Below are 27,996 nucleotides of genomic sequence, written 5' to 3'. Positions count from 1 at the left end.
TGAGCTTTTTGTTATCTGGAAAATGAAAACATTTTCAAGTTTGATAAAAATAAGGTGTGAAAATTTTTCGGTCGAGTGACATGATTTTGAACATTTTTTTAACATATTTTTTTTCAAATAACCCTCGATTTGATGAGAATATTAATTAAAATTAAGAATGTAGTTAATGTTGATTCATATATCATGGTAATATAATCAACATTCGATGAAAATTGTTTGAAATAAATGATTTAACATAATTAATACCTGCACGTCAAATTTTCAAATATGGCGCAGATCGTGATCAGACAACAACGCGAATACCAATCGTTCGAATAAACAAAACGCGACCTTACGTTTTCTGTGCTCGGTTCCGTTCTGTGAAATTTCTGCGCTGGAGATTGATTTTCGACCAATTACGCAGAACAACAGAAGTTGACGTTATACTAATCTTAGAAATTTTTGTTCTTATTCGTGGTTTTTGGATGATAATGTCGGATTAAAGTTGATTTTTCGTTGCATTAACTGATTGAATTTTATAAATCGGACTGTAATAGCCGATTTCCTATAATTTCGGGATCGCGGTAATAATCGGTAGTGTCACTGAACTGATTTTCTTTTCGTTGCACTAATCGTGTTGCTAAAGTTTTTTTTTGTCAATTTTATCAAAGCAGGTGTGTCAATAATCTGTTCGATTGCGCGTTAACGAACTTCTCGGTCCATAAAAACCCTATTAAAACATTTACACATTGAAAGTGCTATTAATATTGTGTATGTGTCTTAAATGCAGCGAGTAAAAGGACACGGAAATCAAGGTAAATATTGCCCTATAGTGTTGATTTTCTAATCGCACAATGATCTTAATTGCGTCGAAAATATCGGCTCGATAGCGATGATGGTGTATCATTAAACTAGTCATTAGTTTGATTGTGAAACGTGTGAAAAAAACGATATAGATTTATATATATTTTCGTACATGGCGTTAATATTTGTCGATTTTTCTTTAGGTGGTGTACGAAATGGAACAGAAAACAGCGAACATGAAAACGTGAATAATTGGGCAGCTCATCAAGTATGTTTTGTGTATTTATTGCAATTTAAAAACAAAGTACATAATGTACGTCTTAATCGAACAATTGTCTGTTTTGAATATTGTTAGCATTGTTGATTGTCGAGTTGAGGTCGTTTACCCCGATGATATTGGCATGATTAGCAAGGTTGTTTTCGTTTCTTATGGTAACAATACGCCGATGTTTTTGTTTTCAGAACTACAACGCTGCTCCAAATGGGTCTCTAACGGTCGCTTCGTACTCTATGTCAAATTACTATGGAGCTTCATATCCTTACCCGGCTTATTGTGTAGGAGATGGCGCTAGTGCTTGGCCAAATAATGAAGGTATTACTTACGTGAGCGATTATAACGGACAAATGGCTCCGGCTGAAGCCGCTTACGGTATGGAGGGTATGTTCGGGGCAGCGTACACGGCTCCTTTTGCACAAACGCCGGCCCCAAACGCTACCTCGTTCAATTATTTCCCCGCTAATGCGGAATATCAAGCATGGGAGACGAGCGCTTCGCTACCTCCTATGGCGGACAAACAGTACCAAGAGTATTATAGGGAGAATTTATACGATACGACGAAAGCGATGAAAGGATTAGATCAACGATTGCACAATTTAGATATAAACGCGGATACAAATTCGAACAAAATGCTGGACCCGTCCAAGTACTGCTACGGCGTTGTGAAACCAGACCCTTATACGAATTCGGTTCCGCAAGTCGTCGAAAAGAAAACCACCTGGGCTTCAATCGCGAAACAGCCAGCTAAACCGATGCCGCAAACGAGCAGCAGCGGTACGAAGAAAAAAGGACCCGGTATGCCGCCTCCGCCGATCGTTCCGGGACGTCACAATATCGATTTGAATACTTGGGAAGTGAAGAATAACAATGTTTCGAAACCTCCGGTAGCTCAAGCGCCTCCGCCTCCTCCTACAGTCAATTCTCTCGCTAAACCGATCTGGAACGGCCCGATCATCAGTCCGGAACCGCCGTCCGAGCCGGTCATGCATATGCCCCCGAATACATCGGCTCCGCCGCCGCTACTTCCGTGTACCTCAGCACCACCACCGCCGTTAGCTCAAAAAATTTACGCCACTAGTGTGATAACGAATAGACCTCCGCCTCAGGCGCTGCCAGCCACCGTGTACCAGGCACCGCCACCGCCCCAGCAGCAACAGCAGCAGCTGCCGCCCCAGCCGCAGCCGCCGCAACAATCGGTAGCCAAACCGCCCGTATCAACGTCACCGCCTCAAAGACAAACGTCAACGTCGCCGGTACCGCCGCCGTCGGTGGCGTCTTCGACGTCGTCGTCGTCGTCGCCCTCTTCGTCCGCCGTGTCGCCGCATTCGGTTGTCGATAAACTAAGAGATAAAAATAATTACAATCCATCCGAGCTAGAGTTACCACCCAAAGGTACCCGTTTCTTTGTAATTAAATCGTATTCCGAAGACGACGTGCATCGTTCGATCAAATACGAAATTTGGTGTTCGACCGAGCACGGTAATAAACGTTTGGACGACGCGTTCAATGATCAAAAAGCCGTCAACGGTGCCGTGTATCTTTTCTTTTCGGTCAACGGTTCGGGACATTTTTGCGGCGTAGCGCGTATGATATCGGCTGTCGATTACGGAGCGTCTAGCTCCGTCTGGGCACAAGATAAGTGGAAAGGACAGTTCAGAGTACGTTGGATTTACGTCAAAGACGTACCGAACGGTCAATTAAGACATATACGCTTGGAGAACAACGAAAACAAACCGGTAACTAACTCAAGAGATACTCAAGAAGTGCACTACGATAAAGGCGTCAACGTTTTGAAAATCATACACTCGTATTCGCACACCACCTCGATATTCGACGATTTTACGCACTACGAGAAACGCCAAGAAGAAGGAGATTGTATTAAAAGAGCGCCGCCACCTCCTCTCCATCAACCGCCCCATAGGAATAACGCTTTCAATACGAGGAGCTCTCAGAATAAGGTAATTTTCATCTCAATTTGCGATATTTTTATCTTTGTATTTAGATGAATCTCTCAAGATTAAGAGGATTCAATATATCAGAATTTGGTCCATTTTAAAGATGGATTTTCATGACCTATTGAAATATGTAGTTTTGGGTACACTGAAGTCGAGCTTTATCGCAATTTTCAAGCTGTACACTTTTCAAGTGAGCTTTACTTACGACAACTTGGACAAACGTATTTCTTATTCTGGCTTTTAAGCGGAAACCCTCTCTTCTCGCAGGCTGCGCAAGTGTTTTCTTCTTCAGATTGCTGATAATCTGCGTTTCGAGATGTCATCGAGTTGATATCGAAATGAGATCGTTTTCAATAATCCGCCCCTAGCTGAATAAGTTTCGAGAGTTTTTTAATTGCCGAGCTTTCTCAATACTTTTTTCACGACGACGAGAAATCACCGAAAAATAGATTAACATTTTTTATATACCTACCTATTTTACTTTAAATGTTTCGAAGGGGAAAATTCCACTACGTTGTCTGTTTCCAGTCACCTTCGTTGTTCTGGATTTTGCGTAGGTTGGTGTTTCTGTAGGCTGTTAATTCAACAAACGAATTTGACTGTATTTTTCTTCATTATTACTACCCATTTTCAACGTTTTTATTCATTTTCCTCATCATCTTCGCTCTAAAATTGTAACACCTCTAGTCTCGACCAATATTTATTTAGGTGTAGAAAGAATCCCTTCTATAATGAGAAATAAATACTCGTATTTCGATCGTCGATAACTAGGGAAACGATGATTCCGTGTGAATATTTCGATTTTGCTCGAATTTTTCACAATTATCTCGAAAAAAAAATTTCCGCGCGATAACGTCGTAATAATCACATAAACGGTGGATTGTATTTGCACGAGATTGTTTACCCTAGAAATTAAATTAGAAAATATCAGTTCTGTAATCTAACTTAGATAAATTCTACTAATATTCTCCAATCGGACTGATAACTACGTAATTAGATAAGGATGCACATTTGCATTGAAGATTTATATGCTTACGTACGAATATTAAGGTTTATTCAAGATTGTGGGTAGCCAAGCGAACGGAAGATTGTAATGAACTTTCTTTTCATAGTTTGAAACTAATTTTTGATTCCTTTTGATGTGAATAGGTGCTCATGAGTCATGAGCCATGACTTGTAAAATTGTAATTCAACTCAAAGTCCAAGAAAACACAAAAAAATTGTATTTTGAAAGAAAAATTCAAAAATTTTTCTTTGAAGTGAAAAGTTTTGAAAAATTCTAAAATAATTTTGTGAAGTAACAACTGAACTGTTTCAAGAATCATCCTTGGTGAAAAAAATCACAATTTATGAATTGAGTAGTTGATTGAATGTAAGTAGATTCTGAAATATCCAACAAGTTTTGAAACGCCAAATGAATTTGACCCCACAAATTTGAAGACATGAAGTCAATTCTGTGTTGTGATGAGTCTAAAAAATTAAAAAATTGGGAAAATGATCGTTCTAACGAAAAATGGATATCTTTATAAATTACTTGAGTCCACTTATATGTATGTTCTGAATGGCCAAGACCAGATCTCGTACAAGTTATCAAAGTTACTTTTAAAAAAAAAATTTCAAATTTTCCTAGCCTCACATTCTGCCAAAAATTGCAAAAAGTGTCGCTGTTTTTCATATTTTTCCAAAAAGTTTTCTTGCCAAAAATGCTAAACATTGTGGTCTTTTTAGCGGAAAATTCAAAAAAATTCGTGTTTTTTTTTCAAAAATCGCAATATATGTACTCGTATCTCATTTTTTGTCAAATTTGCCGAAAAGTCTTGTTTCTAGCCAATAAATGCCAAAAATTGCCGTCTTTTTGGCAAATAATGCTCACTTTTTTGCCAAATCGTTGTGAAAAAATTTTGATTTTTTCCACAAAAATTGTGAAAAAACAATAACATCACTATTTTGCTAATAATTGTCTAAAAGTCTGGCTTTCTGCAATAAAAGTTGGAAAAAAATCCTCGTTTTTTCATCAGAATCGCAAAAAAGTCTTGTCTTAATTTTTTTTTAGAAAGTTTCGACCTTTTGAAAAAACTTGCTAGCAAGTTTTGCTTTTTACGAAAATTTTCACTGCTCGCGTTTAACCAAAAACAGCAAAAAGTTTCGCCATTTATCACAATTCCCATAAAATTTCGTTTTTTACTGAAAGTTTTGCACAAATTTTCAGTTTTTTGCCAAAAATGTCAAAAAGTTTGACTTTTCTTCCAAAAATTTCCAAAAACCTCTCTTTTTTGACAAAAAATGTAAAAATACAGTATCACTTTTTTGCTAATATTTGTCAAAAAATCCAGCTTTTTGCTAAAAATTGTGAAAATCTCGATTGAGTTTCATCATCAGGGTATGTACTAACAGATAGTGAAAGCAGTGAAAAAGTAGTGATTTTAAGCAAAAAGGTAGTGAAAAAATGTAAAAATTCAAACGCGCTACAAAAACCTTCAAATCATTGAAAAAAAAGTTAATTTTCGATGAAATTAAAAAATACTTTGTAGACAATAATAATCTTTCAATTTCAATTTTTTTGAAAATTTTCCTGTGAAAAATTTGAGTTTGTTTATTTTTGTGAGAGTTTTCTGGAAATTGGGTTGAGAAAAGTAGTGATTTTTTTCAAAAAAAAAATCCGTTAGATATCATGATCATAAGATTTCAATTGGAACGTTTTGTTTCACTTTTTTTTCTGCATTTAATTTAATTTTAAAAAGTTTTTTTTATTTTTTTGTGATTTTTTTCTATTTTTTTTCGGTTACTTTTTCGTACTTTCTTGTTTACTTCAGTGGTTTTTTTGGAAAAAAAAATTATGTACGAGCCCTGCAGAAAACGATTTTTGGAAAAATGGTCTGTAATCCATAAGTGAGTCTCTGAAAAGCTGCAATATCGTTTATACCTAATAATGTAATAATAATAAAGTTCATTTGGCCAGTTTTTATAGCATTTTTTTTTTAATCAGGAATTTTCAAAATATGGCCGAAGGCTCCAGAGTGGCTTGAAACCACTTTCAATCAAATCAGAATGTTAAAATTAGGTAATTGTCGAAAGTAAAGTTTGGCTTTCCATTTTTATTTGGTGACATTTTGTGGAAATTTCAACTTTCGAAAATCTACTGGAGGTTCTAGAACTGTTCAAAACGGAACGAAACTGTTTCCAATTGATTTTGTATGTCAAAAATTGGATTATTGAGTCAATTTTATGACTTTTATTTTTTTTGAATTCTTGACCCGAAAACGTTCATAAATTCTCCAAAATTCGAAAAATATACACTTCCTTCATGAAATTTTGACTGGTGGTGTATTTTTAGTAATGCTAGCTCTTTCGTTTTAGCTTTCTCCGATCCAAAATTTTTTTTGCTGATTGGGATACCTTCATGTTGAGCAAAATAGGCCACTTCTACATTGTTTATAGTACTCGAATTACATACGTACAAGTGCTTTCTCGACTCTGTTCAAGTCACTAAAAATTTCATCGAAAATACAAGGAAATGTAAAATTCGCGTGTAATTTAATGACGCCGTTTTTGGAATCGAAATAATTATGTACTCACTGTCAATAATTTATCGGTAATTTTATCGTTCGAATATTTTAAATTCGAAATCAATTTTTTTCAACGTTATGTTATTTGATAGTAGGTCAGTTTTGGGATATTTTTCACGTTGGAAATTTCGTTCAAATCAGTCATCATGACATTTATGACTCATCGCTGATCGAATTGATAGACCACCTCGATGAAATACGAAATTTTATCAGTTGACTGTTGACAACGTTGGCTGATCGCGATTGGTGCAAATTTTACAAAATTACTTGTATACTTTCTCGTCACGTAATAGTCTCATTTTGGCACGTAGTTCTGGGAAATTCGCCCGATAATCAAATGTACTCGTACAATAACCTCCTTTTACGTTACACGCGTAGATAGTGCGAAAAAGACGATGATAGCGCAGAATTACGTATAAATGTCGATGATTTTATAACGCAAATATGTACTCATCGTCGTCCTGTACGTGTTGAGCCCATTGCGAAGAAATTATGTAGTATGTGCCCAGAAAGGGGGGACAGAGGAGGGCTGCGTGTGCGTGTTTGGAATCTCGTAGGTAGGACTGATTTTTTTTTCAAAAACGCGACAAACCCACGCCCACGTATGTACTTTTGGAGGGATGAAGGAAAAATAAATTGGAATAGGCCCGGATCGGTGGTTATATGCTCGTGCGGTAGGTTTTTTCCATGTTTTTCTGTCATCGATCCCAAGAGTGTACTCTTGAGGCGAAAAATTGACTGGTTTGTGATGATTACTCGTATGAAGCGAACATTGATCAAGAGTTGAAATGAAAACGAAACGGAATCGAATGAGCATTGAGCACTGTGCAATGTGCGGCGATCAATTAATTATGATGTAATTGATGGTGATAGCTATATCGCCTTTACTTTCGCTGCGTTTTGTTTCGGATGATTACAATGTTTGTACGGTACGTGTCGCTGTCGCGAAGTCAGCTTGACACTCGGCCTGGTTGTTGGTTGGTAAATTTATTTATTTGTGAAAATGAAAAACTGGAAATTTTTCTCGTTTTTATTTATATTTTTGAGAAAGATAGCGAGGTTTCTCATTATTATTAACACGTGTACGTTGTAATATCGATTCGGCTATGACGTGCTGTATTTTTTCTTCTTTCAAATGTTCCACCACTGCAGCGGTATGTCTCTCTACCGTAGCTTACGTATAAATATCGTCGTATGTAATAAATTTACTCGACGATGGAATGAGAATGGGATGCAGAAACATTCAACTCGAGCATCGAACTGGCTTCTGGATCGTTTTCTCGTATATACTTACCTACCTTTTTACTCGATGTATGTGTGGTGGTACGTATACTCAGATGGATGTTTCATTAAACAACGTCACGTCTCGTTGCGTTGTTTAAATTGAAATGAGATAATTTCATAAAATGATGATCGATTGAATGGGAAAAAAAGCCACGAAACACGAGCGAATGGAAAATTAGAGAAATTTGATGGCGAGTTTGAAATGAAATGTAGTATTCACGTAGGTGTGCACGTATGTGTATTTTCAGAATACTCGGTCGGTGGATTTGCTAGCGACGATTTTTATCGATTTATTCGAAGTTTTAAAATTTTGATATTGGTATTGGAGAGGAAAAAAATGTTGCTGGAGTTCGAAAGTGGCCCTTATTTGATTAATGGTCGAGATTTTTTCTGAAAAAAAATATCTCAAGCTAAGAGTAAATCTTCGGGAAGTGAATTTCCCTCGAACTTATTCATTTTAAGCTTTTTGAAAATTTCAATTTTCCGAAATTTGCTTGTGGAGGTTCTAGGATTTTTCAAAACGGTTCGAAACACTCCCCGGAAAACGTGGGTCGAAAGTAGGTCACGTTCCAAATTTCTATATCAATTTTGGTAAAATTTTGATATTTTTCCACTTTGGCTCAAATTTGATTTTCAAAAATCCTGCAGAAATCGAAAAATCCACTCGAGCACTTTTTGGGCGATGATGTATTTTTGCATGCTCTTTCAATTTAGATTTGTTCGTTTCAATTTTTTTTTTCGGTTTGATACGTACCTCTCTTGTCAGTCTATAATATTTTACTTCGACGTTTGTACAAGTATTCTATAGTAGGAGGGGGGGGGGGGAGGGAGGAATTCGTACAGGATTTCTCAAAATTTGAATGAAGCTTTGTGTAAATTCAGGGCTCGTACTCGGTTACTGTTCTAAAGTTTTGGTTACTAAAGTTACTTTTTTTTTTTTTTTACAAATTTTTATTTTATTTTTTCGTGTTTTTTGAGAGAAAACAATAAAACATATTGATAATTTTACTAATTAGTAGATAAGTAAATAGGCCTACATAATTTGCGAATGTGTAGGTACACTTTTTATCTTTTTTTAACTGGCTGCCGCGTACCCTTACAAAGACATGTCTTTTACTAAAATAATTGACAAAGTCTCGCTTTCTGCCAAAATTGCCAAGAATAGTTGAAAAACTCGCCTTTGATCAAAATTACCAAACAATCTTGTTTCTGCAAAAAAATGAAAATTTCGCTTTTTTATCTAAAAATATTGAAAAAAGTAACACACATGTCAAAAGTTTCACTTTTTCTCCATAAATTGAAAAAAAATGTCTCTGTTTTTGATAAAAACTGCGAAAAAGACGTACCTAGGGTATAATTACTTGTTGGTTCATAATTCCTAAAAAAAAAAAAAAAAAAAAAACTAAAATAAAGTACCAACCGCTGTTTGCTACAGAATAGTGATAGTGGATCTTGTTTTCTGCCAAGAATTGGATGTGAAAATTCTCGCTTTCCAGCAAAATGACGAAATCTCATTTTTTTAGCAGAAGTTTCCAAAAAAAAAAAAAGAAAAATTGAATTACGAAAAAATATTCAATTTTTTTGCCAGTTATGCTACTTTTTGTTGAAATTGTCAAATTCTCGATATGAGACGAAAATGTTCGCTTTTTGGCAAAACTGCTGAAGATTTTCTTCTTTTTTTTCGAACATTTACTCAAAATGTCTGTCTATTTTGCCTGAAATTGCTAAATAGTGTCACTTCTTTGTAATTAATTTTCAAAAAGACCTTTTTGATACTTTTAAAATTTCAAAAAGTCTTGCTTTTTGCAAAAAATTACAAAAATTCTCTTTTTTTAAAAATTACCCGCTTTTTTAAAAAAAAGTTCCAAAAGCCTTACTTTTTTCCAAAAATTGTCTCGAAATCTGGCTTTTTCGTCAGAAATTGCCAAAAAGCCCTTTCTTTTGCTAAAATTGTAAATTCTCGTTTTTTGTCGAAATTTTTTCATTTATTTTGGCAGAAATCGCAAAAATTTTGATTTGGTTGTCAAAAATTGTCAAAAAGACATCGCTTTTTTGTCAAGTTCCACAATAGTTACATTTTTTATTTCAATTCGTACTTCTCGATGTTTTTTGTTTTGTTGTTGACGTTTTTTTTTGGGGGGGGGGAGGTGTACTTTGTATGTGTTCGAACATAGGACTTGCACAACATTTTTCAAACTGTACAAAGGTAGATCGAAAGATCAAGCAACAATTTATCACCTGTCAAAATTTCAAGTGCTAAAGTGCGTTTTTCGATTTTTGGTGAATTTTTGAAAATCAAATTTAGGTCAAAAATGAGGAAAAAAATCAAAATTTTACCAAATTGACCAAGAAAGCAGAAATTTGAGACATATCCTATTTTCGACATGCCAAATCGATTGGAAACTGTTTCAAACCGTTTTGAGCAGTTCTGGAGCCTCCAGCAGATTTTTGAAACTCGAAATTCCCACAAAATTTCATCAAATGGAGTTGGATAGCCGAAATTTACTCTGCAAACTAATTTCAACACGCTACGAAGTCAGCTGCAGGGGGATTTCAAGTCATTTTAAAGCATCCAGCGATTTTTTGAAAATTACTGGAGCCTCCAGTAGATTTTTAAAACTTTAAATTTCCTAAAAATTTCATCAAACGGAGATGGAAAGTCGAAATTCCTTCTGCAAACTAATTTCAATACGCTACGAAGTCGTCTGCTGGTGGATTTCAAGTCGTTCTGGAGCTTCCAGCGACTTTTTGAGAGGTCGTATGGTATTTTTTGGAAAATTGAAATTTCCAAAAAATAGCTGGAAGCTTCAAAATCATTTAAAACCATATGAAACCACCATGTAGTCGACTCTGGAGGCTCCAGTAATTTTCAAAAAGTCGCTGGAGGCTCCAAAATGATTTGAACCCACCTGAAGTCGTCTTCAGAGGGTATTAAAATTGGAGTGTAGAGTAAATTTAAGCTTTCCATCTCCATTTGATAAAATTTTGTGAAAATTTAAAGTTTAAAAAATCTGCTGGAGGCTTTAGGAATTTCTAAAAAGTCGCTGGAGGCTCCAAAACGACTTGAAATTCATCTGCAGTACTTCGTAACGTAATGAAATTAGTTTGCAGAATAAATTTCAGCTTTCCAACTCCATTTTGATGAAATTTTGTCGGAATTTCGAGTTTCAAAAATCTGCTGGAGGCTCTAGAACTGCTCAAAACGGTTTGAAACAGTTTCCAATCGATTTGGCATGTCGAAAATAGGGTGTATTCCAAATTTCAGCTTTCTTGGTCAATCTGGTAAAATTTTGATTTTTCCCCTCATTTTTGCCCTAAATTTGATTTTCAAAAATTCATCAAATATCGAAAAATGCACTTAAGCACTTGAAATTTTGACAGGTGATGAAGTTTTGCTTGATCTTTCGATCTACCTTTGTGCAGTTTGAAAAATGTTGTGCAAGTCCTATGTTGGAATGCAAAATCTGCGATTTCGGCTGACCTGTCAATCAAAATGGCCGCCATTTTGTAAGTAGGGCCACTTTTTTTTAGTACAAAAGCTAGAAATGTTCCTTAAGACTCCCCCTTTGAGAAAAAAGTTGTCCCGGAGGATCGACGGGGGGGGGGGGGGGTTGCAATATATCCTTAAGCGGGCTCTCCGACTAAATATCTGATTTAAGTTAGATTTTTCAACGTTTTCATCCAAAAAAAAAAAACATGTCCTAAGCATTGTTGTCCTGCTTTAGTCAAAAGCACATCTATATAGAGTCAGATTTAAGGGGACAGTGAAGGTTGAATATATTTTTATTCCCCTTCTTTGAAGTATCTCTCTAGTCAGATCTACTCATATAGAGATGTAATCGTAAAATTAGATTAGAATGATATTTAAAAAATTCTAATCTCCTCGCTATTATGCTAGTTGTTCTTCCCTATTCCCAGTTCTGTGCATACTATAATAAGTTTACCTTGAAAAATCATTCTGGTGGATACGTCAATGCCCCGGCTCTCCTGCTGAAGGAACGGTTCTCATATTTGAGCCTGAATTATTTTACTTACTTCGTAGACGAAGAAATTTTCTATACCTACAATATCCTTGAAAATTTTCTCTATGTACTCGTAGTTGAATTTTACTGGTAGGTATATTTCTTGCATTCTGACCAGTGGTACGATGGTACGTAATTTTCACGGCCGAATTAACGGGATATTTGTTCTCGTGCTGTGTACATTTTACGAGTACTTATTGCAGTACATGTTTAGTACATAGATACAATATTTTAAAGCAGCTGATTTTTTTTCTCTCATTTTTATTTCATATAGGCGCTCTTCAATTGTGAACGCTAATTGAGTAGCGAGCGCAGAATTGTACGATAGGAGAGGGTAAAGCAGAAGGGACAATTTATAGATGAGAACGATACGTTTACATACAATGGGGCGAGTTGTGGTGGTAATTTTATTTTTCATTTCATTTTTTCTCCTAATTAAATTATTCGACTGTATTCGGCCGTTCGTCCTTGTGTGATTTTTTTTTCGTCTCTTTTTTCGCCGTCGTCATTTTTTTTCTCGTGTTTTGTCGGTGGAAATTCACCGCAGACGTCATTGATTTTTTTTTCTGGTCGCTTTTGTTTTTGGTATATAGGTATAATACGATACTTATAGGAATTTCAAAATAACGAGAAAGAATCTTTTTTTAAGGCGAAATAAATTGATAAAATTTTTCCTCCGACGGTATCCGAGCATTTTGACTTGTTTTCAAGATACGACGACTACGAGTGTATGAGACGATTCGATGTTAGATAGAGTAAAATTGGCGTATTTTTTACGCTTTTAGCTTGCTTTTTTTTCTCTCGCGCGATAATATTATAATATAAATATAGAAATTGAGGAAAACGATGAATCGAATGTTTCATCGTTCGAAACAGAAGCATTTTCAAAATCATCCGAGCGAAAATAAACTCGCATAAAAAATTGTAGCCTGTCGATGTGTAAGGAAGCGAGTAGCTTTTTGAGTTGAAAAACAGAAAAAAATTCCGCAGAAATTATTGTTAGTGGGTGTTACGTCTTTTTTGGGGGGTTAGTTTTTTAATATTCGGGCGAATAAACCAGGCAGATGAAAATGTTTGATGTAGGCAGAAAAATATGTAAGTACTTATAGGTGTGTATTTTAAATCGAATAGGAAGTGATAACGTTTAAAAATAGCCTTCGCAATTCCTATGCCTTTTTTTCCCTCTCACTTTAAGTATGATAAAAATGAAAAGAATTGAAGAGGAAAACATTTATAATGAAATTCGAACAGTGTGGAAAATATTTTGATGAAAAAAAATAGAAGATGACGTGCGACATTTTTCGTGCCGCTCTGGACGATTTTATTAAACTCGGAAGCGACGACGATACGAACTACGAAGTGCAAAAGTAGCCTATAAAGACTACGTTAAAGGCCAAATTATTACGAAAACCGACACGAAATTGGGTAGTGTGAATTCTTTTTTATCGACGTTGTTGTTATTTTTCAATTCGACGACGAACGCGTAAACAAATAGCTCGAACAATTGATGGAAACGTTGAAAGTTGCGTGTTTTTTGCAACGTCGTCGTCGACTCGACTCGTCGATGGCGTTCTATGCGAATGTTTTGGAGTATTTAGGTACTTACACCTTGAACTACGGTTAGCTTTGAGGCCAGTGTTGACTATAAAAATTAACGAAATGCGCGTCTGAATATATGGTACAATAGGTAATATCGTTATTTATGAGAAATCGCCTTTTTCGCGATGTAGAATGCAGCGAATACACGTAGATGTATGTACTATTAGTTATTTATATGTGAGCTAAACGATGGATAGCCGATTTTGGTGGCCGAGGTCGTTGGAAATACGTACGGCGACTAAGAGACAGAAATCACTTCGAATGTGTAGTTTTATCAAATAATTTACCTATAAATACCTACCTGTGTAAAATATTCCAAGTTCTCGAGTTCTTATATGTAGTCTTTGTCGATTTTTTATGTGGAAATGCGTGAATGTTGCCTCGAAATGTTGAAAGAGGTTCTTCATAGGTTTAGTACGAAAATATGGAATAATTTGAAGAACTTTGTTTTTCACCATTTGATCAAATAGGTTACGGAAGGGGGTGGGGTAGTTCTCATTTCTTTTGAAGATCATTTCGAAATTCTTCTAATTTGATTTGACGTCCTGAGAGTAATTTAGCGAATGAATTTGAAAAAAAAATGATATGGGATGATTCAAAGGAAACACCACAAAGCGAATTTCACAAAAAAAAATATCGAAGTCGTTGAATATTTTGAGGGAAAAAAAAATCAGAAATCAGTGATCATTTTGACAAAGTAGCACTCTTTATAATCATCTCGGAGAATATATTGAGAATGAGAACCATCGCGTTTTTGACCACTTGGGAATGGTTCATGACGATAAAATTTGACCAAAGTTGGGTAAAACCACAAAAAATATTGAAAAAGTGATTCGACTTATTTTCACAAATTAATGATTCGATAACTGCGAATCCAAAATGATTGATTCTGCGAAGTGATTCGAATATTTTTGATTTAATATGTTGTCACTCAGCAGGGTGTCTACAGGGTAGTGAAAGTAGTGAAAAGGTAGTGATTTTGAAAATCGGCAGTGAAAGCAGTGAAAACGTAGTGATTTTCAGCAATTTTGCTGGAAAGGTTGTGAAAAAATCAATTTTCCACACATGAAAAATATGTATTTTGTAGAAGAGGGCTCATTTATGGACTTTGTTTTAACTTGAATTTCACATTTTCGAGAGCTTTTGCAAATGAAAAACTTATTGTTCAAATTCAAGAAATGTTCAAAGTTTGAATCGCTTCACTCAGTCTTGTTTGCTACTTTTTAAATTTCGAATTTTTTAAAACATAAAAAAAAATCATCGTTCGAATTTTGAAATTTCGAAACAAAATAATGAACTTCTTATAAGTAACTCATCACACAAAAAACATGAGTTTTATGCCTCTCGAAGTACTGATTTTCGAGAGCTTTTGCCTTCGCTTCGCCAGGGCCAGTTTGTTTCTCTTTCCCATAATTAAAAAATTCCAGACTTGAAGGAGAAATCAACAATTCCAAGTGTTTAAAAAACGTCCTGCTAAAAGTTCTGCTGAAGTCTTGATTTTTTTATTTTGAAATTTTGGCGTTGACACCCCGAAAAAAAGAGGAAAAAATCGTACTTGTGGGGGGAGGGGTTGAAAATATTTTAGAAAGTGATCATTTTTTTTGAAAGATATAGTGAAGAAGTAGTGAAAAGGTATTGATTTTCGGCCAACAAATTCCTGTAGACTGCACCCATGTTGTGTTTTATCAGTAGAAAATGCCATAAATATTGAATCCTACTACTCCATCTTTGTATTTGTGAATTATAATCTTCAAGCGGTGCTCCCATTTCTTCCTTCCTTTTTAATATCGTTTACTCTCTAAATTTGAAACAGTGAAATTTCACTGCTTAGCAGTCACGACATTTTGCCTTTTTAAAAACAGTAGTTTTTTACTGCAAAACAGTGAAAAATCTACTGAATTGGTCAGTAAAAAATCATTTTGACTGACCAATTCAGTAGATTTTCTACTGTTTTTCAGTCAAAAACTACTGTTTTTAAAAAGGAAAAATGTCGTGACTGCTAAGCAGTGAAATTTCAGTTTCAAATTTAGAGAGTAAATAATGCACAGAATGCCAAAAAATGTGATAAAAAATAAACTAATAGGTATATGTAATAAATTATAATGGCAGAAGTCGAAAGTAAATTTGAATGATCTCGACGTACATGCAAAAAATGAATATCTCAACATACTTGGATAAAGTACGAGAATAAAAACTGTAAAATGAGTGTCAAAATCACTCAGGTTACCAAAAAAGTATAGAATATCAGTGAAAGATCAAAATATGTTTCAACAGCAGGGAAAAGTTTTACATACCTAAATCGCTGAAATTATTGAAGATTTTCAAAAACTCAATCCATTATTTTTGAAAAATTAAATAATCAAAAATGCAGAAAGTATGATGAAAATTATTGTTAAATTGACCTCTCAGGTATTGAAAGTCACCATAAATTGATGAAAAATCAATATATTTGGGGGGGGGCCTTGCTTATCCTGCTAATCCTGCTTCTGTCCTGCTTTTAATCGGAATTGTTGTACTTCTTTGCAATCAGATTATTTTCAATTATTTATTTCCCTTCATTTTGGAATTTTTGAATTTTAAAAAAAATTTCACCATCTAAGTGATGAAAAAAATTTTGTGCAAAAATAGTCTTTTGCTGATGAAAAAATACAAAAATTCTCGGATTTAAGCACATATTGGTCATTCTTTGGACACCCTGTTGGAGAACAAAAATGGTTTTTTTTTACAGCGAGAGTTTTGCTTTTTATATAAAGTAATTTTCGATGAATGAATTCGCATTTTTTTTTTTTTTTAGGATACTTACGTTGAAAAAATGTGATGATAATTTCATAAAAACGTTTAAAACAAGTTGAAAAATTTGAGAAATGAAAAATTCAGATGCTGAAAATATTTTCCATACCTTCACACCCCCCTCCTACCTTGAAAAAAAATGAATAAGATGTATTGGAATATCCCATAACACTGGAAAAGTGAAAAAATTAGGTGTAAAATTTCAACCCATTTCCTCTTTTCTCCCCAAAAAGTTATAAAGTGCTTACAGAATGCCCCGCCAATGAAAAATTGACGTGGTAAAGACATTTTCGACGCTACCTTCCCCCCTCTATCTTCCCACCAAAAACCTCAAGATGTCCATAGACATTTAAAAAACAAAAAATTAAAGTGCTGTAAATTGCTGGAACCCCCCCCCCCTTCCACTAATACAAAAAGTCATAATTTTCATTTTAAAATTTTGTTAGATACCTTATTGCTTTCAAATTTTGTTTAATTTCAAAAACCCACTCAAAATTAACGAAAAATTGACGTATCATTGAAAAAATATCGCAAAATGCTCAAAATTTTGAAAAAAATATGTCATAATTTGGGAAAGATTGATCAAATAATTATGTAATAAGTATCGAATTAGAATGAAATTGTGAAAAAATCACATAAAGTACCGAATAAAAACTATAACGACTTCAGATCTAAAAACAACCGAAACTTGATGAAATTGGTCAAAATTTGGGTAAAATATTGCCAAATTCGCCTCGATTACTAAAAAATGATTGAATGTTCTCAAAATGGCTTGAAAATTTGTCGAATCGACTTTTCAGTTATTGAAATTCACCAAAACTGATGAAAAAAATCAGCATAATCGAAAATTTGTTGAAATACAAATTAGAAAGTACATTAAAATGACTGAAATTTGAATAAAATATCGTAAAAATTCCCAAATATCGAACGAAATTACTCAAATTGTATGAAATTTTGCTAAAATTACGTGAAGTATGGCAAAAAACCGTAAAATTGACAGAAAAATAGGAAAAAATTCACAATGATTTGATGAAAAACGAAATTAGCAAAGTTAAAAAGACATAAAAACGATTAAAAATGGCCATAAATATCTCAAACTCGTTAAAATTGCATAGATTTGTAAAACAGTACCAATAAAATTATGGAAACAATCATCAAAGTGGAATAGAATAATAACTGAAATTTTCCAAAAATTGATGAAATTTTAATAAAGTTGAAGTGAATTTAGCATCAATCGCTCGAAATATACGTAATTAACTTATTCGAAGTTGACGAAGAATCTCAAAATTCGTGAATGGATTCATCTCGTGAGCTCCTCCCCCTCTCCCATACCAAAAAACTTTGATTTTTTTCGAGGTGAGCATTGCGAAGAGAAGAGAAAGAAGGGGGCCAGATCAAGAAATGAATTCGAGGTTTGAATTCATTCAGCAACACGAGCAACACTAAAAACCAGCAAGTTTTGATCCAGTTGTTTCCACCGATTTATAATTTTTTTTTTCGGTGCTCTTTGTCAAGCTAGAGGGCTTGTATCAAAAAAGTAAATTATACTTACAATTAGTTTTTGAAAATTCAGCAAACTTTTAGGTCACATAGATTATTGATTTTTGGATCCCATTATAAATCTCAATCGAATATTAGTTGGGGGGGGGGGGGTCAGATCCCTTAATTTTTATTACGAGTAATTCCCCCAATTTTCTGAGAGAAAACAAATTTTGTAGCTTACCTTTGAAATAATCAGATTCAGTTCGCTGATTTTGACAAAAAAAAAAGGAATTAGATGCTTGGCTTTATTTTGTCTAAAATTAATATCGAGAAAATATCTGCATTATTGTACTTAGAGTATATTTTAGTAATTTTATTTTCCAGTTGTATATTATGTTACTTTGTTTTTTTATTTTGTTTTTTGGCAAGAAAAAAAGGTATTAATTCGCGATAATTAATTCTGATTCCAGGATCGAGACGGTCGAGACGGTCGAGATGGTCGAGATAGTCGAGATGGTCGAGATAGTCGAGATGGTCGAGATGGTCGAGATGGTCGAGACGGCAGCGGCAGTAATAATTACAATTCGAATCATAACCGTCGCGGCGGCGGCAGCGGTCGAGACGGTCGCGATCGAGATGGTCGAGATGGTCGCGATGGTCGGGATGGTCGAGACGGCGGCATGGGCCGCGACGACCGCGGTGGTCGTAATAACAATGGCAATAATTTCACTAACCACAGGAACCAATGGAACTCATTACGATCGTAGTTTAATTAATATTGTACAATAGATATTTGTTTTTCTTATTTCCCGCGACCTGCCCCTGTCACTGTCCCTCTTCCCCCTCCCCCCTCGATTCCCCTTCGACGCACTATTTATTGTCGCCGATAGTCGTTCAAAAAAAAAAAGAAAAACATATTGTTTTATGATATGTGAATGAAAATTTAGCACGGCTGGGTGACGATTGCAGTGTTGTTCGAAATTCGAACGCAACACGGTTTTCGTATCGAAAATTGAATCATCGTCTTATATTATATATTTTTTTTTTACAATACGTAAGTATTTTATGGTAGGGCGAGTGTTAAGCTGATTTTTTTTTAGTTTGGTGTGAAATTTAATATTTATTTGTGTACTCTTCTTCGATTTATTTTTTTAATGGAATTTTTTCTCTCGCATTTAACATATCGTTGTGTGTGTGTGTTTGTGTGTAAATTTTGCCCCAATTATTATTTTTTTTTGAAAAAAAAGGATATTTAACGAAAACTGAATAATTTTTATACAAGTGGAGTTTTAACGAGTAATTTTTTTGTTGTTGTTTTTATACGATGGTCAAATTTTATTAATTCTACTCTTTTTTTTTTTAATCGATGATTTTTATACGCGTGATGAGATTTTGCTGTTTACCCCTGACCCTTCCCTCCTTCCCAAAATCGATTCGATTCTGTTTGTATTTTGGTACGTACCTTTGAATAGATTTTGTGAATTACGAAGTACAAAATATTTTGGTATAAAAACGTTTGCTATATTATATCTTTGGATTTAAGTACATGCGAAGTATAAGGATGTATTTTTATAAGAGGAGGGTTCATTGATTCGAGCGAAATTACCGGCGAGATGAATTGCGTAGGTAGGTACGCGAATTACGAATTATATGCAATTGTATATTGTACACTGTTGTTACGAGAGGTGGTTTGATTTCCTGTGCGGAAATTTGTGAATAATTGTGTTCGAATCGAAGTCTCAATACGATATACGAGTACGTAGGTAGTTAGATACTACATAGAAGGATCGCTTGAGCGAAGAGCGAAGATTAACGACCGCGTGTAATATGCGGTTGCATGACATAATGTCAGAAAATCGTCAGCTTTTTTGGAAATACTGTAGAGAAATAGCGGATACGTGGGATGGACATTGGACAGCGGGGCGTTGAACTGTTCAGTTGCGAAATGTAAACCGATAGAAAAATTTTTCAGTACTCTTTTGTTTCACGATGGCCTACTTTGATGGGATTTTTTGATGATAGGCTCAGCAGGGTTTGGTCGATGAGAAGTTTAATTAGCAGTTTGTTGATGTTACTGTGTTTTTTTTTTGGGGCATTATTGGTTTAAATTTACGAGAGAATTACGTGTTTGGATTATGTAGGATTTGGTGTGGTAGTTTTTTTTTTTTTGGATGTGTTCATCGATCTCTATGGGACAACGGTTTTTCGTCACGTGTTCGTTGTTCGTTCAAAATTTGGTATATTTTTGCTAAAAATTGAAAATCGATACAAAATTGATTGAATTTTGACGTCTCATCTCAAAATTGAATAATATTCGAGCTCAATTGAAGAAAAACCGACGTTTTTCGATGAAATTAAATCATTTCTGATAGGTGGGGGGGGGGGACAAAACCAATATTGTTTTTTACAAATCGAAAAAATTTGTATTTTTTGACAATTTCTAATATTATCGATTTCAAGTCGCGAACGTGGTTCAAAATCGATCGAATAATTTTCGATTGGACCGATTTTTAACGACGTTGATTATGCAAGAAAAGGATATTTTTGATGAAATTGATCTCATTTTTAGCTCCGTGATTTCGATTATTATAGAATATAGATTGTTTTCGGCTCATGAAATCGATTTTCTGAACGCAGAATCCGAGAAGTCGATATTTTTGATGAAATTGATGTATCAATTTTTGGCATAGTGATATCGACTCATATTGATCCAATGATCCTATTCAATCAATTAAATCGATATATCGAATGGAAATATCACAAAGTCGATATTTTTTGATCGATTTTCATAGCGCACATCTGTGAAAAAACAGTATTTTTGATGAGATCGATTTATCGATTTTCAACTCCCATGATTTCGACTAAAATCGATTAGGTATATTCGATCCATAAAACATATATCGAATAAAAAATCGCAAATATCAATATTTTCCTAGATAATTTTTATGCAGCATTTGAAAAATTTGTATTTTTAATGAAAATCATTTATCGATTTCTAGTCATATGATTTTGACTGATATCGATCATATTCGATCCATAAAATCGATATATTATATCGAATGGAAATATCGCGAACGGCAAAGCCGATATTTTTCTGATCCATTTTTTTTCAGCACACGTGAAAAATTGATATTTTTGTTTTGATGAATTCGATTTATCGATTTTCAACTCCATGATTTCGACTAAAATCGATTATATTCGATCCATAACACATGTATATCGAATTTTAAAAAATCGCAAATATCGATATTGTCCTGCTCGATTTTTACCACTGCATTGAAAAAATTTGTATTTTTGATGAAACTCATTTATCGACTTCTAGTAGTTCTAGTCTCCTGATTTTGACTGATATCAATCATAATCGATTCTTAAAATCGATACATCGAATGAAAATATAGCAAGGTCGATATTTTTCTGTTCAATTTTTACAGCACACGTGAAAAAAAAATGATATTTTTGATGAAATCGATTTATCACATTTTCAACTCCATGATTTCGACTGAAATCGATTATATTCGATCCTTGAAATGTATATATCGATTAGAAATAGCGAATATCGATATTTTCCCAATCGATTTTAATGCCACCTGTAGAAAATTTGTACTTCTGATGAAAATCATAATATCGACTTCTCGTCCCATGATTTTGACAGATATCGACCATATTCGATCTATGAAATCGATATATCGAATGAAAATATCACAGTTCGATATTTTTCTGATCAATTTTTACATCACACTTGGAAAATTGGTATTTTTGATGAAATTGAGGTATCGATTTTTAGCTCTTTAATTTCGATTAAAATCGATTTTATTCGATCTCTGAAACATAATATATCGAATAAAAAAAATCGCAAATATCGATATTTTCGCAAGCAATGTTTACACCGCACCTGAAAAATTTTGTATTTTTGATAAAATTCATTTATCGTTTTCTAGTTCCATGATTTCGATTAATATCGATTATATTCGATCCATAAAATCGATATATCGAATGAAAAAATTGTGAAGTCGATATTTTTCTGATGGAGTTTTAACAATGTACGACGTGAAAAATGTATGCTTTAGATGAAATTGATTTTATAGATTTTGACTAATATATCGATTATTTTCGATCCTTGAAATCGATACGTCGAATGAAGAAATAACGATGTCGATATTTTCTAGTCAATTTTTTTCTTTTCTCAAAATTTAATTTGAGCCTGATTCCGATGTAAATCGACTGTTTTTCAAATTGATTAAATCGATCTATGTACCTGTACCATTATGCATGTAGGTAGATCGACTTCGAACACAATTTCGAACCCGCGAATCGATTTTTATCACATTCTACAAGATCATTTTAATTTTTCATTTTGTTGTTTTCGTTCAAACCCAGCGTGGTAATTTTCCTACCCAGTCTCATTCTTAAATTTGTAGCTCACACGTTATCGAAACATCGATTATCGATTTGATAAATCTACTACGTTTGTGATATTTTTCAACATTTTGGTTTCAGAGTAAACGATGCGATTCAAATAGCCTATGAAGTGACGAACGTGTCACTGTTTTCACTGCCCCATTTTCATTTGAAAATCAACGTATCGAATTATCGATTTTATCAAAATTCTCGCAATTTAAACTCGTTTTCACTTTTCAAGTCCTAAAAAGTATTGATCATGATTTTTTTTCTTTCGAAAAATGTCATTTCATCGATGGAAATTCAAACATATTGAGAGAAAGAGGAGGTAATTTTTTTCTAAATTACCGAAGAAGAAAATTAGGTACAACGATCGAAACTCGTCTTGAAAAAAATTTCGTCTCTTGAGAAAAGTTGTCTTTTTTGTTGTTTTATAATTTAATTGGAATTTTTTTGTGTTCATGAAATATCTTCATTTCAAAGAGAAAACGAAAGCTCATAAATTCTGCGTCTTTTTTTTTCCTTCGAAAAAATACCTCTAGCGTTGTACTCGAAAATCCTTGAAAAATTTCAAACTACGCGAATTTTTCGAACTGGATTTTTTTTCATCGTTATCGTGTTTTTCATCCTTTACGGATGGAAGCCATCGTGAAATGACGATACGTGTACCAATCTCATTTACTTGTACATTTGACCTCATTTATTTTGGAAAATGTGATCTCAAAATTTTTCAAATTACATAAATACCTTAGTTTTTTTCTCGATGTTTTAAAGGAATAATTCTCTTGCTCGGTGTAAAAAAAAATTACAAATACAGCGTTCTAATGGAATAAAAATGCATATTTTTTTTTTTTTGTAATGAAGATTTGATTACATTTAACGGATAACTTTTTATTTATTTATTTTTTTTAAATGAAGATTTGATCATATTTCAACGGATAACTTTTTAATTTATTTTTATAAAAATGAATATTTGATCATATTTCAACGGATAACTTTTTAAATTTAATTCTTGTTTTCCTCGAATCGTAACTCCTCCCTTACTTAGTACATTTTGTTAAATGTGTACGCACACGCTTTTTATTATAGTATTCGGTGTAGTGTTAATTATTATAATTCCCTTACCCCACCTTTATGTTTTTCCAAATATATACCTATAAACTGTGGCCATGTGACTCGCTAATTTATATATATTTTTTATTCTCGTTCGATTTTTAATTACTGTAAATTCTAATTCGACCATTTTTTTGACTGATGTTTCGCGTAATTAATTTTTTTTTCTAATGTAAACGTGAAGTTTTTAAAGCATTTGCCCTGTTGTATAACCTGTTCATACATCTACCGATGTCTGATACTGTCATTTTTTAAAAAAATTATTCTATGTAATACTTATTTATTTTTTTTTTTCACATACGTAATGCGTAATAGCTCTTAAATGGCGTGAAAATTTCGTTATTAAGTAAGCTTTTTTTCCTTTTTTTTTTTTTTTTTTTGAATTCTATGTATTTTAATAATGAATTTCTTATAACAATTTTTCTTTTTTTTTCTTCTTCTTTCATTTTCTTGTTATGTATTCTTGTAAAATATTGTGATAGAAACTACGAATTTTTTATTTCCTCCGCCGTTTCTTATTTTTTTTTCTTCTTTGAAATTTTTTTTGTAGAACGTAATGTTTTGTGTGATTTTTATATTTAAAAAAAAAATTGAGAACGTTCGAGATGTTTTTAACAATAAGAATTTATTTGATCGAGAAATACTCGCGTTCTCAAATACCAAAAAGTTCTGAGAACTATGAAACTGCTAAATACCAATACCATTTAATTTCTTTTTTTTTTCATTGTATATAAGAAAGTAACCATAAAAGACGTCGAATTAACGAAATATATACTTTTTTTTTGAAATTTTTTTTCTCGAATGACCATATTTACTGTGTAATTTTACGTATATAATAATAATACTACCTATATACCTGTATGTTTAGTAGAAATATTTAATTTTTGATTGTGATAAAGGGTTTGTTTATTTTTTATTTTTCATTCATTATTGTTTACGTACTTCTTAATGTTTTACACTGGCATTTGTATAAATAATGAGTAGAAGCACCCGTTAAATAATTGTTTGAGAGTTACGCGATTCGTTATTCAACATTTTTTCCCCCGATTTCTTATATTCGGCCAACCGCGTGTGGTTCGTTGTGTGTGTGTTTTATGTCGTAAGTTTTTATTATTTACCTATGATACTATAATTTTTACAATGGAGAAACAAAACAAGGAAATACATCGTATTGTATTGTATCGTTTACGTATAAATTGAAGCGAATTAACGTATTCGTAGCGTAGTTTAATATTTTACATGTATGTTTAAAGAGAGAGAAAAAAAATTGGTTTGAAAAGAAAAACAAAAGTATAAAATTGATGGAAAAAATCGTGTGATTAACAGTTTTATCATTTTACGTGTCTTAGAGTAAATTTTTTTTTTCGTATTAGCTTGTATACGCAATTAGTTTTTAAACATTTTTATTTTTAGTTGATCGGGTATCATTTTTTTTCATACTACTTCATCGTTTTGTTAATTATATGTATTTTAGAAATCACTTGAAATAAATGATATTTTTTAATGAACTTGCGTGGTTATTTTTACTCGGGGAATGAACGAGGGGATGGGTGAAGGGAGTTGTTAGAATTTAGTTGGTAAATGTTTTGAGATATTTTAAGCTATTTTTACCGTCTTAATAGTTCTCTTTTTATTTTTCGTCTATTCGTTTAATAGTTGAAGGAATGAAACTGGATGGTAAATTACATAAATACAGTATTTCAGCAACTACATACATGACTACTTACAGAGTAGTTCCTTTTGTATTCCTCATTTCTCCCTCTCTCACGTCCTGATGATCAGAATAGTGAAGTGAGGTAGCTGAACTGACGTTGAATAAACCAGAAAATTCAAATACTCGTAAGTGGTGCCAAATCATTCGCGAGCGATTTTTTTCACCCACGAGGGAAGTATCCCAATCAGCATCCACTTGAATTTTTAAATCAGACCAATCGGCATCGAAATAGAACCACAAAATACACCAACGACGAAATTTTCAAGTCTTCTGTCTAGCTTTCCAAGATCATTGACTTTGGATCGCTGCTTCGGTGAGAAATTACGACTACACATCATTTCACAAACTACAAGTCCAATAGCAAAATGAACGTCATTTTCGTGCTGAGAGAACTCAAATTGGTAAAACAACGTGAGTATATTGTAACACTGAAAAATATGCAAAATTCGAATCACCCTTTTGGCCCATTTTTGAGCCCAAAAATGAGTCATTTCTGAGAGTGGGGTGCGCTATGGCGAGAGAATTTGACTCCGGAAATGAGCTCAAACATTGACTCGCTGACTCAGAGACACCAGGTCATAGACCTGTCTGTCTAGCTTCTGAAGGTCGTTTGTCTTATTGTCATTTGTCTGACCGCAAAAGGTCATTGACCTGTCTGTGTGACTCATGTCTGGCTTTCTGAAGGCTGTCTGGCTTCCTGTCCGGCTCCTCCGGCCTAAAAAGGTTACTGACCTGTCTGTCTGGATGCCCAAAGCCGTCTGGTTTCCAGTCTGACCTCCTCAGGTCATTAACCTGTCTGTCTATCTTTCAAGGTCACTGGCCCGTCTGTCTGACTTTCTGAAGGTCATCTGGTTTCCGGTCTGGCCTCCCAAGGTCATTGATCATTCTATGTGGCTCCTGAATGGCCATCTGGCTTCCTGTCTGGCTTTCCAAGACTGTTGACCGGTCTGTCTGACTTTCTGACGAAGGCCATCTGGGTTCTTGCCTGGCCTCCTCAGGTCATTGACCTGTCTGTTTGGTTTCCTGTCTTAATTTCTTAAGGTTACTGACCCATCTGTCTGGCTCTTGAAGGCCGTTTGACTTCCTGTCTGGCTTTCCAAGGTCATTGACCCGTCTATCTGGCTTCCGAAGGCCGTCTGGCTTCCAGACATGTCTTCGAAGTAGGGACTACTAACATTACCGAAGGGTATTCCGGGTTAAGATAGGTGAAATGGCCCTGTTCCCAGATTTGGAAAATCATGATGTATTATTGTTGGGTACCTCCAATAAAAATTTTCGAGCGGAATTTCCGCCCCCCCCCCACCCACCCCCCCTCGGTCAGTATAGCCAAAAAACGCGTTTTTTGCGAGAAAAATTCGGTATCCATGAGCTGTGGGGAGAAAATTCTGGTACCACGTGGAATGTGTAGGGGAAGCCTGGGCCTTTCAACACGATTTTTTTCAAAAATTTTTATCATAGTGGTGGGGGTAAAATTGACAAAAGAAAACTTTGAACCGCCACAGCTCCGAATTGAAGGGTTGGGCACCAAAACTGTTTTCGCCAAAATATGTCTTTTTGCATGTTGTACTTTCTTCCTGCCAATCCATAAAATTGAAATTTTGTCTGCAAAAGGCTCATATTTGCAAAAAACACTAAAAAATACACGTTTTTCGTGTTTTTTGCAAAATTATGCAAAATATGCGAAAAATGCATAGAACAAAAAATGTTGAGCGTCAAATTTTACTCTAGAAAACGTGTTCTAAAGGTTGTCAAAACACTCATCTACTGAAGTTAGCAAGAATGGTAATCATGAGATCTGTGAATGAAAAAATACAAACAAAATTCAAATTGAAGTCACAAAGTCTTTTCAATAATTTAAACACGCTTCCGCAAAGTTAGGTGAAAAAAATCCTTCAAAATGAAAATATCACAAGTCAAACTTACAAAAATTTACCAAGAATGGGCAAATTACCCAACAATTGTTCAATAATCTAACTCAAAATCAGTAATTGCAGATGATACTTTAGATTTCAATTTCAATTTTCAAAAATTTAAACCAAATCTTTTTCAAATCCAAAAGATACCATACACGCATGTTCAACAAATCTTACCAAAATTCAAAAACTTTGAAAAAAATCCTAAAATTGTACTAAAAAACTCATCTAAAATTCATTCTAGATCATAGATGGGTTCAAAATCAGATTATTGTCCCAAAATCAAGAGGTAATTTACGCGATTATAGAAAAATCAGATTAATGTCTCAAGAAAGTGAATGAAAAAAAGTGATTCCAAAAATAACCAAATGATGAATTAAGTATGCAATTTATATTTTTCAATGGAAATTATAAACCATAAAAAAATTGACCAACTTGATCCAAATTTGGTTTGACAATGAGAGGGAAAAAATTTCCTAGTTTTTCTTGAAATGCTCTATTTCAATTTTTTTTCAAAAATGTGCAAAAAGCGGATAAATTTTTGTATTTTTGGAGCTATAGCTGCAATTTTACCTATTTTTTACCCTAAAACTTGGGTGTGGTCACTACCAGGATGGATGTGCATGATTTGTGAGGATTATTGAATGCCAAAAAAGGTTTCAAAACCCCAGTGACGCTCAATGATGATTGGGAACGTGCTGGAGTGTTTCAAAATTTTCACAATTTTACAATTTTACCAGAAAGAAACTGGCCAGCCAGACTTATAATCGAGGGGGAATGGAAAAGAAAAAACTCTCTCCTTATTTTAAGCTTTATATTGAAAAGATCTTTTCAAATAGTACAACCTTTCATCATCAGGTAAGAGCACTAATAAAAAATGTTACCAATGACCAATTGCCTGTCTTCAAAATTGAAGGGGCAAGCACAAATTCAAAATTCAAATTTGGGGCACTCAAAATTTAGAAATTTTGAATCAGGTTTGCCCCTTCATGGCCTTCAATTTTGAAGATAGGCAATTGGTCACAATAACATTTTTTGTTCGTCCACTCGAGTACTATGGGTTAGGGGCATCATTTAAATGATTCAAACATTTTCTTATT

At 33.9% G+C, this 27,996-nt stretch overlaps 1 protein-coding gene across 2 annotated transcripts; it reads left to right on the top strand.

Annotated features, from left to right (window-relative positions):
- Positions 1–341: 341 nt before the first annotated feature.
- Positions 342–24,777, top strand: Ythdf (YTH domain-containing family protein). Of its 2 annotated transcripts, XM_065358974.1 has the most exons (5): positions 342–794; positions 987–1,051; positions 1,246–3,018; positions 18,229–18,321; positions 18,400–24,777. In XM_065358974.1, the coding sequence occupies exons 1-5, from the start codon at positions 764–766 to the stop codon at positions 18,523–18,525; spliced, it is 2,088 nt and encodes a 695-aa protein (XP_065215046.1). In that variant the 5' UTR covers positions 342–763; the 3' UTR covers positions 18,526–24,777. The 2 variants fall into 2 exon arrangements, with proteins under 2 accessions (XP_065215046.1, XP_065215045.1); XM_065358973.1 differs by having other exon boundaries at positions 345–794; positions 18,229–24,777.
- The last annotated feature ends 3,219 nt before the right edge of the window (positions 24,778–27,996 follow it).

Source organism: Planococcus citri, chromosome 3, assembly GCF_950023065.1.
Source record: "Planococcus citri chromosome 3, ihPlaCitr1.1, whole genome shotgun sequence".
NCBI classification, from domain to species: Eukaryota; Metazoa; Arthropoda; class Insecta; order Hemiptera; family Pseudococcidae; genus Planococcus; species Planococcus citri.
The sequence above is the reverse complement of the archived record's forward strand: the minus strand, read 5'-3'. Positions and strand labels throughout refer to the sequence as shown.

Bases quoted from the DNA above. Each gene is read 5' to 3' on its own strand.
- Ythdf (XM_065358973.1), top strand. From the start codon at position 764: ATGCAGCGAGTAAAAGGACACGGAAATCAAG. The intron at 795-986 runs GTAAATATTGCC...ATTTTTCTTTAG, and splicing joins AAAAGGACACGGAAATCAAG to GTGGTGTACGAAATGGAACA. The intron at 3,019-18,228 runs GTAATTTTCATC...TTCTGATTCCAG, and splicing joins CGAGGAGCTCTCAGAATAAG to GATCGAGACGGTCGAGACGG.